The sequence below is a fragment of the Triturus cristatus genome, chromosome 1_1, assembly GCF_964204655.1.
Source record: "Triturus cristatus chromosome 1_1, aTriCri1.1, whole genome shotgun sequence".
NCBI lineage: Eukaryota > Metazoa > Chordata > Amphibia > Caudata > Salamandridae > Triturus > Triturus cristatus.
The window spans coordinates 123,342,673-123,361,961 of record NC_140579.1 but is presented as its reverse complement, the minus strand read 5'-3'; the positions used below and the strand labels follow the sequence as shown (position 1 = coordinate 123,361,961).

General features: G+C 49.5%; 1 protein-coding gene across 1 annotated transcript in view; it reads right to left on the bottom strand.

Annotated features, from left to right (window-relative positions):
• Positions 1–19,289, bottom strand: part of LOC146869740 (uncharacterized) — a 507,514-nt gene that overhangs the window by 240,138 nt on the left and 248,087 nt on the right. The window contains exon 5 of the mRNA XM_085640288.1: positions 8,765–9,034. Coding sequence (XP_085496414.1) covers positions 8,765–9,034 — 270 coding nt within the window. The remainder of the gene's footprint in view (positions 1–8,764; positions 9,035–19,289) is intronic.

Sequence of the window (19,289 nt, the reverse complement as noted above, 5' to 3'; positions counted from 1 at the left end):
GGTTCGGCGAAAGAGAAGGGATCCCGTCAACCCGGGATGAATTGAGAACCCGAGTGTTGCGTTCCTTCAATGCGTGGGATTCGTCATCGAACTTTTGGACATTACTGGCCAAGAGAGTGACTGATGCCCCTCATTTCTGCTTGACACCGATGAGATCTGTGCACGACATTCTTGCGACTTGCCTAGTTGCTGTCCCCGCCTCACTGGAGACTTTAATCAGTATCTTTAACATTTCGAAGGCTCGTCCGAATATTATCCTGGGTGATTTTGCTACCCATGTATATTGTCCTTTGTGTATTGAACTGCCGAATGACCAACTCCCCATCCAGTCCCAAATAATTACGTATAATATCACACAAGGTGACCTATGCTTCTTTCTTACATGTAATCCTAATGCAATTTCTGAATGCCTACTCCTCAAGTTAAGAGGTGCCACTTCATTTACATCTCACGAGCGGACTTTGTGTTTTCAGAGGACACCGACCACATGTGTCTCAGTCCAGAACAATATGACTTGCAATAGTTTGGTAGTTACTCCCAGTCACTATCGTGCGATGTTGCTACCTGCCGGATGGCTTTTCTCATGTGGTAATACTTCCTGGCCATATGTCCCTGCAAACATTTCCGGAGGCCCGTGTGCCATTACTAGACTTAGTTTACTAATGTTTTCATCACATCCAAATGCCAACTCTCGTGTGCTTCGAGATACTATGATGTTACAGGAGGATTGTGACTCATCTTTGCATTTATATTCCAAGTCTGAATATCTTAGCCTAGCTGTTTCAATTATTGGTGTTCCTGCTTTGGCGGTTTATAATGCCAAATCCATTGGGAAAATGGCTTGCTGGATGATGAAATCTATTAATCATACTTCTACAGTCTTGTCTGACTTGCTGTTAGACGCCCAGGGTGAACGTAGGGCCATTTTGCAGAATAGAGCAGCCATTGATTATCTTTTGCTTAAACATGGACATGGTTGCTCGGACTTTGAAGGCCTCTGCTGTTTTAACTTATCTGATCATACACAATCCATTCGTTCACACCTAGATAAGTTCCATGACTTAACAGATGAAGTTAGAAAACACATTGATCAGGGCTGGTTTGACTGGCTCTTTAATTGGTTACCGGACGTGCATATATTACGCCACACATTAGGTGGCATTTTGATTGCTATCGCTGTTTTGATTTCTATCTGTTGCTTTATTCAGTGTATCCCTTCACTGCTTCAATTCTGCACACCTGGTACTAGACATAGATCAGTTAGTTTTGTTTCATATTATTCTTCCACCGATGTTAGTTCTGTTTAATGGATGTATAATAGACTGAAGTCAAGGGTGAAATGTACTGCTCGATTTTCCCGGCCTTCTTGTGTTGTAGAGCGATCAATATGACTTCAGTCTCTTTCCATCCAAGTCTAAGGTTTAGAGTAGTGAATAGAGCCTATTTATTAGACACTTTGACACGATCCCGTGCTCCTACCCATAGATCAGGGCCTACATACATAGCCTAGGGGATAGATTCGTTAGTATTAAGGATAACCTGCCCTATAGTGAGGGTATTTCATGGAGTCGTGCTGAATTCAGGCCTGGTAGGCCTCAGACAGGAGAGACTCCATCTTTCTTTCTGCTCCGGCAGCTTGGGACATTTCTAGGCGAAGGGTTATGTTTTAGTTATGAGGTGTTATTCGCTCGGAGAGAACCGGTTCAGGCCGGCCCTTATCGAAGGAGTGTATTTTTCCCCTGCCGAAGACACTACATCAGGCCGGCCGGCTGGGGACGTGTCCTTGGCACGGGGAGGTACAGGAATTTGGTGGGCGGCAGGTTTCGAGCTGGAAATTTCCATGAGAGAATGCACCTCTATATTAGTGAAAGTCTGAGTTAGATATGGGCACTTGCTTCTAGTCCATAGGCGGCATCTGGCCGTTAGCAGTAAAGCTACTACTTATTCCAGGGAAGACAGATGACGAACTTGAATCTAAAGAGGAGAGAGTAGCCGATGAGGAAGAGGTTCCAGTGACTCGGAGAGGGAGAAGGGAGTAGATCCGCGACTGCGGAGGTGTGACTTCCAGGCGAAGCCGAGGCACAGACGAGAAGGGAACCTAGATGACCATTGAGCACAGGCTACATACGACTAAGGTGATGTCGACCCCTTTTCTTTGAAGTGTATAACTTAACCTTTTACTTTCCTTGCAGGTTGTATATATGATGTATTCTGCGAGTGTGCATGTAACCATTAAATAAAGTATTTAGCTTGTTGCGAGTCAGCATGTATTGTGTATTCTTGTATAGGAGGATAGCCTATTCTTCTAGTCAGATTCAGGTAAGTGGTAACTGAATGAGGGAGAAGAGAGCCCCTCGAACTAAAGAACAGGTTGTGCTCAACTAATAGTCTTTGTGTGATCTGATATATAGTAATCCCGATTCCCCTGTCGTGTACTACGGTAATAATAGGATGAGCTCGTGCTAAGGCTGCCGTCTGGGTAGGAGATTCTGGGTCTGCCTGAGACCGCGAGACTGTGTGTTGCTACCGTCTGGGTAGGAGATTCTGGGTCTGCCTGAGACCGCGAGACTGTGTATTGCTACCGTCTGGGTAGGAGATTCTGGGTCTGCCTGAGACCGCGAGACTGTGTATTGCTACCGTCTGGGTAGGAGATTCTGGGTCTGCCTGAGACCGCGAGACTGTGTGTTGCTGCCGTCTGGGTAGGAGATTCTGGGTCTGCCTGAGACCGCGAGACTGTGTGTTGCTGCCGTCTGGGTAGGAGATTCTGGGTCTGCCTGAGACCGCGAGACTGTGTATTGCTACCGTCTGGGTAGGAGATTCTGGGTCTGCCTGAGACCGCGAGACTGTGTGTTGCTGCCGTCTGGGTAGGAGATTCTGGGTCTGCCTGAGACCGCGAGACTGTGTGTTGCTGCCGTCTGGGTAGGAGATTCTGGGTCTGCCTGAGACCGCGAGACTGTGTATTGCTACCGTCTGGGTAGGAGATTCTGGGTCTGCCTGAGACCGCGAGACTGTGTGTTGCTGCCGTCTGGGTAGGAGATTCTGGGTCTGCCTGAGACCGCGAGACTGTGTGTTGCTGCCGTCTGGGTAGGAGATTCTGGGTCTGCCTGAGACCGCGAGACTGTGATTGCTGAGATCGCGAGGCTGTGAGGTCTTGATATATATATATAATAGGAATTCCCTGTCCTTAGGCGGTACATATATATGTGGTTATTTAGGTGTAAAAAGGCCCTAGGGAGGGGGTAACGTTCTGGTTTGGGTTAGAAAGGCTCTGTTGAGCGGGTTCCACCTGATCTGAAAACCCAAGCAGAACAGCGTCTTTCAAATCCAAGGTAGTGAGAAAGTCTCCCTGACAGAGGAGTGGGAGGACTTGTTGGAGGGTGACCATGTGGAAATGGTCTGAATGTATGTATGCATTTAGAGGCCGGAGGTCCAGAATGGGCCGCAGGGTCCCGTCTTTTTTCGGTATTAGAAAATACAGAGGGTAGACCCCTAAATTTTGCTGATTGACTTGCTCTATAGCGTGTTTTTGTAGGAGGGAGATCACCTCCTGTTTGAGCAGTGTGGAATGTTCCTGTGACATTGTACGGTGCCTTGGTGGAATATTGGGTGGGGTAGATGTTAGTTCGAGACAGTACCCTGACCGAATAATTTGGGTCACCCATTTGTCCGATGTTATGGACTCCCAGGTGTGAATAAAGTTTTGTAGTCTGCCCCCGACCGGAGTGGGATGGTCTGGGGGGAGCGAGGGGAAGTCATTGTGAGGGCGGTGTGGCAGAACGGGTGGTGTTGGTTTTGCCCATGCCCTTATTGTTGTTGCCCCTGTATCCACCTCTTTGATAGCCCTTTGAGAAGGTAGTTTGAGGAGGGGACTTGTAGGAGGTAGAGGCACTATCGGTGGAGTAACCTCTGCCTGTGCTACGAAAGGACGAACGTTGAAAGGAGCGTCTAGGGGTTTGGGATTGTAATGCCCCCATAGACTTTGCTGTGTCCGTGTCCTTTTTCATTTTTTCTAATGCTTCGTCCACCTTTGGCCCAAATAGGTGTTGTTGGTCAAAGGGGTGATTTAGTATGGATGCCTGGACTTCTGGCTTAAACCCTGAGATCCTGAGCCAGGCATGACGGCGAAGCAGGACACCAGTATTTATAGCTCTAGAAGCAGTGTCCGCTGCGTCGAGGGCACATTTAATGGAGGTGTTAGTAATGAGCTTACCCTCCTGTATTAGGTCATGAGCTTTACGTTTGTGTTTCTCTGGGAGGTGTTGCATAAGAGCCTCTAGCTCATCGTAGTGTGCTCTGTCATAACGCGCAAGTAGCGCCTGTGTATTCGCAATGCGCCAAATGTTCGCGGCTTGCGAGGCAGTGCGTTTACCAGACGCATCTAAGAGTTTTGATTCCTTATCTGGCGGTGGAGCCTCACCTGAGGACTGGGAGTTAGACCGCTTTCTAGCTGTGGACACAACTAGGGAATCTAAAGGAGCAGGGCCTTTAATGTATGCAGGATCTGTGGGGGCTGCTTTGTACTTTTTTTCTATTCTGGGGTTTAAGACCCTGGCCCTGACTGGGTCCTTGAACACCTCTGCTGCATGTTTGGTAACACCCTTAAGCATGGGCAAGATGGCTGTAGATTTATCCTGAAAATCAAACGTATCCAGTAAGAAATCTTCCTCAACCGGTTCGCTATGTAGTTCTACCCCATGATAGTGTGCTGCTCGCTGCACTAAGTGGTGAAACCCTAGTGAGTCCTCCGGGGGAGATGGCCTGGATGGGTAGAGGTCATCCTGAGGCACATCTGGTATGTCAGGGTTTTGGTAATCCTCCCATGGGTCTGGGGTCCCTGGGGGTGTGGGGTCCATCGGGCGTCCGCTGGATCATAATCCGGATCCCCGTAATCCGGTTCTGGAGACGGGGTTGGGGAGTGATGAGGCAAGGGTGGCGGAGACCTGGGAGGGAGAGGAGGTGGAAGAGGTGGAGGAGGTGTAGGAGGTGGTGGGGAGGGCACTCTGAGAGGAGATGTGGCAGAGTCCTTCCGTTTTGGCGGTGGAGGGGGAGCTGGTGTGTCAAGACGTCTTTACTTGATAGACAAAATCAAGAGCCCAGTCTTTGGATCCTTTGTTAAGGTTTTTTGAGAAGGATCAGGTGTAAATAGTTCCGTTGGCACCGAATCGTCTGCTGGCGCCGATGTTTTCGGAGCCGAGGACTTGGGTGGTTTCTCTGCGCCATGCTTTTTTGGAACCTCTGGTTTTTTCGGTGTCGAGGTAGGCTTCGGCGCGGAAGCGTCGGTGCCGAGGGATTTATGCTTGTGTTTCGTCGGCACCGAGAGTCCAGGCTTCGGCACCGGTGGCTTCGGAGCCGAGCTGGGTGTCACTTTCTTTGGTGCCGAACGATGTTTGTCGGCACCAGGAGTAGGCTGGCTCGAGCCGCCGTGAGACTTGGGATGCTTCGACACCGGGCCCGAAGGTGGGGTGATAGAAGCTGCATGTTTGGTTTTCCCTAGGCCCGGAGGCGAAGGTGTAACCGTAGTCTCTTTGGATATGGGCGCGGGGGTGGGAGGGGGTAGAGTACTCACGACCCTCTGCGCCGGTGTGATGTACTTCAGGTCGGAGTCGTCGGCCTCGGAAGCGCTGACGATATCTTCCTCCTGCTCGGTGTGTTGTTGCCCCGAAGCTCCAGTGTCGTCTCCAAAGATGTCCGGTGGAGCCGAGGTCGATGAGTGCGCCATGGTGCGTCGAGCTATTCGATCCCGGATGGTCTTTTTCGATCGAAAAGACTTGCAGGCGGGGCAGTCTCGGGCCTCGTGTTCGGGAGAGAGGCAAAGGTTACACACCTGATGGAGGTCGGTGTGGGGAAATTTAGACCCACATTTTGGGCACTTTTTGAACGGAGTCCTTTCCATCGGCCGGGACCGGAGTCGAGGAGGGCCCGAAGGCCGGTGCCGATGTGTGGAATCGAGAAAGTGCCTCTAAGAGAGATGAAGAAGATGATTGATGAAGAATCTCGATGGACGAGGATTTTCCGTCGAGGCTGGAACTGGAAAAGTTCGAAGCCGGAGCACGAAGTATCACATCCGAGCCCGATGGCGGAAAAAAACAATCTGAGGATGGAGCCGAAGCCCATGCGCAGTACGGACCGAAGGAGGAGTCACCGAACTCGTGACTTCCAAAGACTGTCCAAGAAGAAAAACAAACTGCAAACATCCGGGCCCAACACCAGATGGAGATCTATGCAAAAGTGTACAATCTGCAGCTCATATGCCTCGAACATAATTTTCCCTACCACTTACTACTTATAATAAAGTGTTAGGAAAAAATCTAAGACCTAAAACTTACCTATATCGAAGGCCCTAGCCCAGAACTCTGCCAAAGTCCACTTAAAACAACATGGCTGCCTTTCACTTTTGAAAAGGTGGTCATTAGCCACCTCCATGATGCCTTGTCATCGGCATGTACCGCGGTACTTTCGTGACATTTTGCGACTACTGCAGCAAAAGATGTCTCCAAGTTAAAATACTTTATGACTAAACAAATACTTGCTCCTCTTACCTATAGTACCATAAAGGATCATCCGCACACCATAATCTATAATCCTGCCTACATTAATGTGAATCCAACAGGACGTTTGCCCGCTACATGTGAGTACAAAGTCTATGGAAAATCCATTTTGCATCACCAGCCAATGTAGACAAGCATTGGCATAGGCAATAGGTCTCGCCTTCTAAGTGTTTAGCCATGCAACAGTTGATGCTGTTGTACCAATGATATTGTGCTGCATAACTAAATACTTATAAGGTCCCAAAGGCGAGACCTATTGGCTATGCCAATGCTTGTTTTCTTTGGTGCCAGGGCCTATTTTCTGTCTCAGTCCGAACCTGATACTCAGTTTGTCACAGAATGCTGGACGTGCAGAGGAGGCGCCGTGGGTCAGACCACAGACCACTTTGTCCTACTTTACGGTGCCTTCTCCGTAAAGCGCAAAGTGTTGTGCCGTGATGAGGAGGGTGAGGGAGGGGAGGGGAGGGGAGGAGGAGGAGTGTTTGAGGGAGGCAGGGTCCTGAATGTGCGTTTTCAGAGAGACTGCTGATGTTTTTTCCAGCAGAAGCGCCAATTCCTTACCACTGAGGCTCTGCGAAATTAAACGCTTGAAAAACTAAGGCACTGTCACTTCAGAACACAAGATTAAATATTAGCTGCATTTAATATACGTTTAGTGCTCACGAAAGCTAAGGCAGTGGCACAGAGGACATAAAAGGCCTAAAAACTCTGAATTAGCATGTAATGTAAGCTAGTTAACTTATGTCCCAATGTATTTAGCCATTTGTTTCCCCAAGCAGTAGGGACATACCGCAAAATATCTAGAAAACAACAGGCATGCTAGTGTGAATGACCTCCAAAGTGCATAAGTGCACTGGTAATCACTGCGTCACGTTCTATGCAAACAGAAAAGCATTGTTTTTTTAACATTTTTTATTTATACGACTTTTTTTTACAAAACCAAAATATTAAAACTAAAATTACATTGTGTCCGTTTTTTCAAAATAATCTACCCACTAAACCCGAGTAGGTAACACAAATCTAGGTGCAGGTAGTAAACTTAGTAGATGAGAAGACAGCCAACACCCAATGCATAGCGTCATTAATGTAGATTATACGACAATAACTTGTCACAGCTTCCTCGTGCTACTACGAATTATCAGCGAATCAAGGAATTAGCTTTAATCATATTAACGCTATTCGCCCGCATTAGCTCTCGTGGCGGTAATGGGGAAACCCCCGAAATTCCAGACATCTAGAAAATGAAATACAAAAATTAGTGTATGCACCCACTGCTACTATGTCGCAGCCACTATTCCGGTGGAAATGACGACTGCCAACTGAACACAACGGTTTCCAGACACAGAAAGGAGGCCACCTTCAAGGGAATTTAACAGAACAGCAGCGACATATTGGTATGAATGGAGTGATGTATATATCAGGTACATTAAGCAAGCCAACCTATCAAGTAAGTGATCGCGACCGGGAGTTGTGTGCACGCGCGCGCGCAAAAAGGAAACACATAAAAAGCACACGAAAAGAAAAAAAAAAGTGATCGCGAGCAAGAGGTTCGGCCACAACCGGGATTTGTGTGCACGAGGGCGCGTAAAAAGTAAATAAAACACGCAAGGCTTAATGAGCCTTGACAGAAACACACATGGCAGCTGCGGGCGTGCACGCAAGCGCTCGGCCACCAAAAGCCTGTGGCAGCACTTTGAAAACCCTCACACTAAATTTCTCGCAGAGAAGTGCATGCGCTGGCTCAGCGAGACCTGAAAAAGGAATAGGTCTGCAAGGTTTTGCATAGAATTACCAAATGGGCGTAAAGTTATTAACGGTCCAAAATCCAAGGAAATTCTGTCTCTGGGAACCCTAACTAAAACTACAGACTGGCTAGGCCCGCTCTGTAATAAGGTTCCTTGATTCATTCTTTTCAGGGGAGTCTAGGGTGGGGTGATCTGAATGGATCCCACTAGGTTTACTTACTCATAATGCCCTTCGAACCTCAGCCTTTGGCTAAACTCACACAATTTCCTCATACTTATGTGAGAGAAACTTCTGTAATCTGCATGGACCTGCAAATTTCTACCACCAGCGTTCCCACAAATCTCCCCCAAAAAATGTACTCCACTTCTGTGGCTGGGCCTAGCGCCAATGACAGGAACAGATCAAACCAGGGACCATATGAAGTCAATATGTGCACCACAATCACCCGCCACAGACCAAAGTGCACTCACCATACATCACGGTCACAGTGTCCGGCAGGCTGCTGTGATACACCTCATATTTGTACGCTTTCTCATCATCTCCTTCCTGAACTTCCACTGTTTTCTTGGCCTGGTAGGTTCCGTCCGGGTTTGGCAAGATTTCGCTCGATTCCCAGGGAATCTCTACACCATTTCTGACCCATTTCACCTCAATTTCTCTGGGATAAAATCCATAAGCGAAGCCGGTCAGAAGAGTGCGCTCGCCGTTCTTTCTTCGTGTAACCATTGTTTGAGGGGCAACTGGAAGGAAACACAATAAGTACAATTACGCAACAATTACAACATTGGGTTTTAACCAGTACATTATTTGAAATACATACTAGTGACACTTTTCTTCAGCACATGCTTTGACTACCCTCTTTTACGACACTTCCAGGATGCCATGAGCACCTGCACAAAGGGGGAACCTGGATAGAGGGGCTGCTAGGAGAAACCTCACCACAGCCATCTCAGATCACAGACTTCACTACATTGGTAGCTCCATCCTACAAAGAACTGAGGATGCTACTAGGAGCTCAAGGAAAGGACCAAAGAAGGTGACAGATCTTGGGGCTCACCTGCCGAGGCTCAATGGAGGAGAAACAAGATGATGTCAAAGTAGTGTTGCATGATACAGACCCAGTGATGGGATTACAGGGAACCTCACATCCAGTTTTTATCATTATTTTATCAAGCGATTTACCAAGAGGCTGAGGCAATAGGATACCGCACACAACACATACATGGTTGCTTGTTATTCAAAACATTGTGGTGCTCAAGTCAAGAGGACAAGCCGTCTTAGTTTACAAAACCAGGAGAAAAATCTCTATCAGATTTTTAAAAAAGGATGTGACTCACAACCCACACCCCAATAATTTTTTGGTTAATAACACCCGGATTATTCACAGCAGCAATTGGACAGCAAATGCACAGACTCACAGAATCTTTTTTTGATATAAGGAGATTCTTTATTCATTAATTCTTTTAAAACATATCCTTTTCTTCTTTGGTGGATTGGTGTGGCTCACTGGTTAGAGGCGGCAGACCCGTAAGCAGATGTCGGCCCGGGACCAGGGTTCGAATCCCGACGCGGCAGGGTCTTGGGCCAAGGTCAGCAGACTCGATATTTCTCGCCTCGGTGTCTACTCTAACCATGGATCCCACTCAGCAACTCTGGGCAACAGCTTGCTTAATCTCCACTTACGGCCCCATCAGCGCCGGGGATGCTTGTCTTCACCTTGGAGATGCCCAGTAGGGACCATCTCACAGGGAAAGCCAGGATGGGTTCCCCAGCGGTATACAGCGCCGGGACGCCCCGTTGCTGGGGCAGCTGTGCGCTTTACAAGTATACAACATTTACATTTACATTCTTGGATTCTTGCTGTAGCCAACACGTTTCATACAATAGGACTTCTTCAGAGCTTCTTCAATGTATATCCTAGGGTTTTAAATAAAGATTCTCCATCCAAAAGTCAAGCACACCAGATAGTGCGCTATTGTAACAATCTGTATAGACACCTGAAGCTCCTGCAAACTGATTCAAGAGTGGAGGAAACAAGATGCCTAAAAGTTATCATATATCAACTTTTAAGTTCTTCAATCGCTATATGAACAAAGGTTATAATCTATTGATGGATGAGGTCTTGATGATAACAAACCACGTGGTCCAAAGTCAGAACCCGCACGATGTGGCGTATGGTAAGTCCCACACAAGTGGAGTAACTGTAATTAATTTATCACACTGCACCTTTACCTGTGCTGCATTGAAAGGACTGTTTAGAAAGAACCAGAAAACCAAATTGTTTCGATGAACTGAGCTTATGCAAATAAGAAAGACAGACAAATATACAGACAACTCAAAGGTGGTGCAGAGACGCACAGGTGGTCTCATTCCATGTCTTAGCATGTCGAGCCAACTTGTATCAGACTCCAGGCGTGTTTCTGAAGCCTTCAGTGGGGATTGACTCACTATCATATAACATTTGGGAAGGCACTGACAGGCAGGGCTGGCACACATCTGGTTGAAAGCTTTTGTAAACTCTACGCAGACTGCAGGAAGGAGGAACAGGATTCCCATGGTATGGACCTCGATGTTCCCTTGTTGAGGACCATGGCTACCACATGGAGGCAGACTGCGGGAAGGAGGAACAGGATTCCATGGTATGGACCCATATGTTCCCTTGGTGAGGACCATGGCTACCACATGGAGGCAGACTGCGGGAAGGAGGAACAGGATTCCCATGGCACGGACCCAGATGTTCCCTTGGTGAGGACCATGGCTGCCACATGGATGCAGACTGCGGGAAGGAGGAACAGGATTCCATAGAATGGACCCTCATGTTCCCTTAGTGAGGACCATGGCTACCACATGGAGGCAGACTGCGGGAAGGAGGAACAGGATTCCATGGCATGGACCCCGATGTTGCCTTGGTGAGGACCATGGCTACCACATGGAGGCAGACTGCGGGAAGGAGGAACAGGATTCCCATGGCATGGACCCCGATGGTCCCTTGGTGAGGACCATGGCTACCACATGGAGGCAGACTCCGAGAAGGAGGAACAGGATTCCATGGCGTTGACCCAGATGTTCCTTTGGTGAGGCCCATGGATACCTCATGGAGGCATACTGCGGGAACAGGATTCCCATGGTAAGACCCAGATGTTCCCTCGGTGAGGACCATGGCTACCACATGGAGGCAGACTGCGGGAAGGAGGAACAGGATTCCATGGTATGGAGCAAGATGTTCTCTTGGTGTGGACCAAGGCTACCACATGGAGGCAGACTGCGGGAAGGAGTAACAGGATTCCATGGTGTTGACCCAGATGTTCCTTTGGTGAGGACCATGGATACCACATGGAGGCATACTGCGGGAAGGAGGAACAGGATTCCATGTTATTGAGCCAGATGTTCTCTTGGTGAGGACCAAGGCTACCACACGGAGGCAGACCGCAGGAAGGAGGACAGGATTCCCATGGCATGGACCCCGATGATCCCTTGGTGAGGACCATGGCTACCACATGGAGGCAGACTGTGGGACGGAGGAACAGGATTCCCATGGCATGGACCCCGATGTTCCCTTGGTGAGGACCATGGCTGCCACATGGAGGCAGACTGCGGGAAGGAGGAGCAGGATTCCCACGGCGTGGAGCCTGATGTTCCCTTGGTGAGGACCATGGCTACCACATGGAGGCAGACTGCGGGAAGGAAGAACAGAATTCCCATGGCATGGACCCCGATGTTGCTTTGGTGAGGACCATGGCTACCACATGGAGGCAGACTAGGGGAAGGAGGAACAGGATTCCCATGGCATGGACCCTTATGTTCCCTTGATTAGGACCATGGCTACCACATGGAGGCAGACTAGGGGAAGGAGGAACAGGATTTCATGGTATGGACCCCTATGTTGCCTTGGTGAGGACCATGGCTCCCACATGGAGGCAGACTGCGGGAAGGAGGAACAGGATTCCTATGGCGTGGACCCTGATGTTCCCTTGGTGAGGACCATCGCTATCATATGGAGGCAGACTGCGGGAAGGAGGAACAGGATTCCCATGGCGTGGACCCCGAGGTTCCCTTGGTGAGGACCATGGCTACCACATGGGGGCAGACTGTAGGAAAGAGGAACAGGATTCCATGGCGTGGACCCTGATGTTCCCTTGGTGAGGACCATGGCAACCACATGGAGGCGGACTGTGGGAAGGAGGAACAGGATTCCCATGGCATGGACCCCGATGTTCCCTTGGTGAGGACCATGGCTACCACATGGAGGCGGACTGTGGGAAGGAGGAACAGGATTCCCATTGCATGGACCCCGATGTTCCCTTGGTGAGGACCACGGCTACCACATGGAGGCACACTGCGGGAGGAAGGAACAGGATTCCCATGGCATGGAGCCCGATGTTCCCTTGGTGAAGACCATGGCTACCACATGGAGGCAGACTGCGGGAAGGAGGAACAGGATTCCATGGCATGGACCCTGATATTCCCTTGGTGAGGACCATAGCTCCCACATGGAGGCAGACTGCGGGAACAGGATTCCCATAGTATCGACCCCGATGTTCCCTTGGTGAGGACCATAGCTCCCACATGGAGGCAGACTGTAGGAACAGGATTCTCATAGTATGGACCCAGATGTTCTCTTGGTGAGGACCATGTCTACCATATGATGGCAGACTGCGGGAAGGAGGAACAGGATTCCATGGCATGGACCCTGATGTCGCCTTGGTGAGGACCATGGCTACCCCATGGAGGCAGACTGCTGGAAGGAGGAATAGGATTCCCATGGCATTACCCCCGATGTTGCCTTAGTGCTACATAGGACCACAAAGATGTGTGTAGAAACCACTGAAAACACGTTTGAAACAGCCACAGAAGGTAGGCACTTTTGATGGCACTCACCAGGGTGCCGGTGGGATGCCCCTGGGGCTCCAGAGCCCGGGATTACGGCAGAAAACTCTACACTGGTTCCTTGCCAAGGCAGATCAAATTCAGAGATATGGAGGAGGAAGTAGCAGAGGCTAGTGGCCTTTTTGCTCCCTTGAGCAACACCATTGGGCAGGATGAGGTCTGGGACTGGCATCCCGTTGGGGAGGCCAGGGTAAAGCTTGGACTTCACTAGGGAATCCCTCCTCAAGACCGGAACTTGCCTAAGGCTTGTTTAATCCACAGAAATTCAGACACTCACTTGTCTGAGTGGGAGCCGTCCCCCAGGTAGTCGTCTATGTACCTATACATGTAGCATACACCTGGCAGATTACACCTATACATGTGGCTAACACCCATACATGTAGTGTACACCTTGCAAGTTACACCTATACATGTAGCGTACACCCTCCAGGTTACACCTATACATGTAGCGTACACCCTGCAGATTACACCTATACATGTAGGGTACACCTGGCAGATTACACCTATACATGTAGCGTACACCCGGCAGATTACACCTATACATGTAGCTAACACCCTGCAGGTTACGCCAATACATGTAGCGTACACCTTGCAGGTTACACCTATACATGTAGCTAACACCCTGCAGGTAACACCAATACATGTAGCATACACCTTGCAGGTTACACCTATATATGTAGTGTTAGAAATGGGATTTCTGGCTGGCTAAGGCGTGCGCCCAAGCCAGGCAGAAACCACCACTCTAGTCAGGGCAAGGAAGTTACACGCCAAAGATAACCCCTGCTCACCCCCTTGGTAGCTTGGCACGAGCAGTCAGGCTTATCCCGGAGGCAATGTGTAAATCATATGCGTACGCACACAGCAACAACATCCCAGGCACACCACAAAAGGTTATATATAAAAATAGCCTTTGTATTATCATAACACATTAGAATACATATTATACACTATGCCAACTGGCACTGGGCAATATTTACAAGGGATTATTTACACCTGACATAGAACACAACCAGTACTACTGGTAATCACTGTACTTAGCATCAGCCTGTAACGTCAACTACATTAGGCTCAGTATCACATGAGGCGCACATTACATTCTGCGCCAACCTCCCCATCATAAACACATGAGGCCATCATCTCACCAGTCTATACGCATTAGACCCTGACCTCCTAAGTATAACTACATTAGGGAATAACTCTCACTAGCATAAACCATAATATGAGAACCAACCTCATAATCATAAAACACATTTAGAGGTATCAACACAGGTGCGCAAATCATTCTACAGGAATCACATTTCCTTGCACCCAAAATCACAGTAGGGCCTGGTGCCCTATAAATCTAACAATCCCAACAGCCCCCCTGGCCAACTGGCCATCGCAACAAGGCTCAAATGCCCAGTGTCCCAAAAGTCAGGGCACGCTGCCACTGCAGCGAAAGTCAAGGGTGCGCAATCTGCACAGGCCTAAACGTAGCAGCTGGCACTAAGTGCTGCGCAGCTGTGAAGAAAAGTCCTGGGGCAGAGGAGTGCATCTCACTCCCAACGTAGAAGACATGTCCCCAAATGAAGAACAACCTAAACGGTAAAAGTGAAGATGCGGCATGGGCTCTCACTGGCCCTTGAAACCAATCTGCAAAACGTGGGAGCCATCTGGGCTCTGAAAAGTAAAACATGCCCCTGTTGGAGCAACCACGGGCCCCTCTGGCCCTTGAACAAATTATGCCCCATGTGGTAGCTGCCCTCTAGCCATCGGGGCAGTGGGAAACAAAGAATATGGGCACGGCACCTCGGTGCCCTCTGGCCCTTATGGGCACACGTTGGAGCGGCCCGCTCTCCTGGCGGGACCGCTCTGGCTCTGCAAATAAAAATGTCCCGTCGGTGCAGCGGACCCCTGCAAAGTGGGGCAGCTGGAGAGTAATGCCCAACAGGGGCGGCACGGGACCTCGGGACCCCCCCCCCCGGGAGCCCTTTTAAACAAATATTACCACGTGGGAGCGGCCCCCTTGACAAACGGGGCCGCTCTGACCGGGTGCCTCTGACGGAAACCCTTGACTGCGAGCCCCACTCCCCTGGGCTCTTCAGCAGCAGGGGCTCGTCTCTGATCTCAGCACGCGGTGGGGGCAGGCACCGGCAATGTGCCTCGAGCCCCCTCCGCCTCCCATCTCCACTTGCTGGCGCCCGCGGGGCTCTCCCTCAGCCATGGGAGCCCCGCACAGGCAGGCACCAGCACTTCCACTCCGGGCGGCTTCTCAGGCGGCGGCGGCGTGCGCGGGACATTCTTCGCAAAACCGGAAGTCCCGCCCGCCGCCAGGCACATAGTTGCCTGACTTCCGCCCTAGCCACGACTCGGGCCGCAGCGTTGATTCATTCTGGGTAGTAAAATGCGGGGTTGGAACCCGCGTCTAAAAATAAATATAACGTGGACAATGAGAGGTAGGCTCCCTCCTGATTTAAAATATAGAGCTGGGTGGGCACCCGCATTTAAGATACTTAGCAGGCGACCATTTGGGGTTGGCACCCACGAGGAAAATATAAAAATAAGCGGGGTGGGCACCCGCCACTGCAGGCATCACGACATTAAGACAAAGCGCTCCCAGGCGCTAGGGGCAAAAGAATAGAGTCCTGTTTGTGGAAGAGTAAGTCCTCTGGCGTCAAGAAAAGCAAAGAGGGTCCCAAAAAAGGTCTTCCAGGTCCATGGGCAGGGCAGAGCCCAGGGAGGCAAGCCTTCCCCTGGGCCCCAGCAGCAACACGCCCCTGGCAGATTCGAGTCCAAGAACAAGAACATTTACATGGGGTCACAGCCCCTTCTTTTATACACCATCTCCTTTGTCTAAAAGGTGCATGCAATGGGAGAACCAGTTACAACTGGTTCAGGGGAGCTTTGGAGCACTTTGTTTTGCCCAGCTCCTCTCTCCCTTTCACAGGACAGGCTAGGTGCTCAGACGCACCACAGGGGGCAGAGCCAGCATTGTGGAGGGAAGGCACAGTCCTATTCAGGTCCCAGGTGCAACTCCTCCCTCCCATCTACATGCAGATCTCTCCATTCGCCACCGGGCAGACTCACCCTGGCTCTTGGAATTCCCCAGCCCTCTCAGCTCCTGTCAATCACAAGCCAGACAGGCAATTCACATCAGACAGCACACAGACATGCCAACTTCTTAGAAGTGGCACTTCTCCACCAGTCACAATAAATCTGCGCACACCATTGCACAGCATTTATCCTCACGAGTTCGCACATACCAAACTCGCCCCTGCACTCCTCTCACATCAGGAACTACCATGGACACACATATCACCCATGCATTCCTATGGGAGGGCAGGCCAGTCTCACTAAATGTAACACAGAGCGCACGCACTTTACACTGGGACACAGTGCTAAAGTGCCTAGAGGCCTAAAACTACTAACACTACATAGGGAAAAAGGCCGTGATAAATGCAAAAAGCTTAGGGGTGAACCTGTCAAAAGGGCCAGGTCCAACATGTAGCATAAACCTGGCAGGTTGCACCTATACGTGTAGAGTACACCCAGCAGATTACACCTGTACATGTAGCGTACACCCTGCAGGTTACACCTGTACATGTGGCATAAACCCGGCAGGTTACACCTATACGTGTAGGATACACCCGGCAGATTACACCTATATATGTAGCGTACACCCGGCAGATTAAACCATATACTTTGACAGCATTGCATCGCTTTGGCTGGAGGGTCCTCAGTGGAAATTCTTAGACGCGCCTATCACGCTTGAGGATATCACAGCTGCAATCCCCGGACTCCCCACGTGTAAAGCCCCCGGAATGATTTTTTTCCTGTAGAGTTTTACGAAGCCTATTCCCACCTACTAGCACCCTAGCTCCTGTGAGTGTACACTGAGGCGCTAGAGAAGGAATATGCTACTTACCAGCATGCATCTGTTCTTGGCATGTACAGCTGCTAGATTCATACTTGTGCATAGATCGCCATCTGGTGTTGGGCTCGGATGTTTGCAGTTTGTTGTCTTGGAAGAAGTCTTTGTGGCCACGAGATAGGTGACTCATCCCTTGGACGATAGTGCGCATGGGCATCAACTCCATCGTTAGATTGTTTTTCGCCATGATGGGAAATGATGGAGTTTGTAGAAGAGAGAGAGAGATGTCCATGTGAGATGTCTAAGTAAGACAATGCTGGAACAGATACAGGTCCCGGGGAGGTGGGTGGGCGTGTGTGAATCTGCAGCTCTACATGCCAAGAACAGATGCATACTGGTAAGTAGCATATTCCGTTCGAGGCATATGAGCTGCAGATCACACACTAGGATAGACTATATAGCAGTATCTCCCCTAGCGGTGGTCGCCTGTATCGGTTGTAGCAGTTTGAAATAAAGTTTTAAGGACAGCTTGGCCCACAGAAGCTTGTTGCTTTGCTTGCACATCAACACAATAGAGTTTAGTGAAAGTGTGTGTTGTAGACCATGTGGCTGCCTTACAAATGTCTTCTAAGGGAATGTTCCCTAAGAATGCCATGGCAGCCCCTATTTTGCGTGTGGAATGCGCTCTAGGGGGAACTGTTAGTGTGCGTTTAGCTTTGTGGTAGCATATTTGGATACATTTAACTATCCACCTAGCTATCCCAGATTTGGAAATGGGGTTGCCCTTTTGTGGTGGAGAGAATGCTACAAATGATTGTTTTGTTTTGCGGAATGATTTAGTTCTGTCAATGTAGTAGAGAAGGGCTCTTTTAACATCTAAGGTATGAAGAGCCCTTTCAGCTACCGAGTCTGGGTTTGGGAAGAACACTGGTAACTCTACTGATTGGTTAAGATGAAAAGGAGATATGACTTTTGGAAGGAATTTCGGATTTGTCCTAAGAACCACTTTGTTACAGTGTAATTGTAAGAATGGTTCTTGGATGGTTAAAGCCTGGATTTCACTTACCCTTCTGAGGGATGCGATAGCGATAAGGAAAGCTACTTTCCATGTGAGGAACTGTAGTTCACATTTATGCAGAGCTTCAAATATGGGTCCCATGAGCCTAGTAAGAACAATGTTTGGATTCCACTCTGGAGAGGGTTGTAATCTGGGAGGAATAATTCTTTTAAGTCCTTCCATGAAGGCTTTGATCGCAGGGACTCTAAAGAGCGACAAGTGTTGTCGATTTTATAAGTAGGCTGCTAGTGCTGCTATGTGGAGACGTATGGATGAGTACGCCAAATTACATCTTTGCAAGTGTAGTAAGTAGCAAATGATGTCCTGGATGGATGCATCCAGTGGGTGTATATTATTGTTAGTGTAGTAAATGGCATATCTTTTCCATTTTGCAGCGTAGCAAGCTCCAGTAGTAGGGCATCTGGCTTCTTTAATGACGTTCATACAGTCTGGTGGTAGGTTAAGGTAACCAAACTCTAGGACTTCAGGAGCCAGATCGCCAGGTTCAGTTGGCCTGGATCTGGGTGTCTGATTTCTCCATGGTTCTGGGTTAATAAGGATGGGGAGAGATGCAGTTTTTGGTGTGGAACTAGCGAGAGGTCCAGTAGTGTTGGGAACCACGGCTGGCGTGCCCATGTGGGAGCTACTAGGATCAGTTTGAGAGACTGCTGCCTGAGCTTGCGCACTACTAATGGAATGAGTGGGAGAGGCGGAAAAGCGTACGCATATCTGCCTGACCAGTTCATCCATATCGCATTGCCCTTTGACTCCGGGTGGGGAAACCTGTTATGTTATGTTATGGGTGAAGACTGGCTCCAGGCACCAAGCCTCTGTAAGAGGGGACTGCAGGTGTACTAAAGGTGGTGTACCCCTGGATAAAGGCTGGCTCCAGGCACCACGCCTCTGTAAGAGGGGACTGCAGGTGTACTAAAGGTGGTGTACTTCTGGATAAAGAGTGGCTCCAGGCACCACGCCTCTGTAAGATGGCACCGCAGGTGTACTAAAGGTGGTGTATCCCTGGATAAAGACTGGCTCCGGGCACCACGCCTTTGTAAGATGGGACCGCAGGTCTACTAAAGGTGGAGTGCCCTGGATAAAGACTGACTCCAGGCACCACGCCTCTGTAAGATGGGACCACCGTTCTACTAAAGGTGGTGTACCTCTGGATAAGGACTGGCTCTTGGCCCATGCTTCAGTAAGA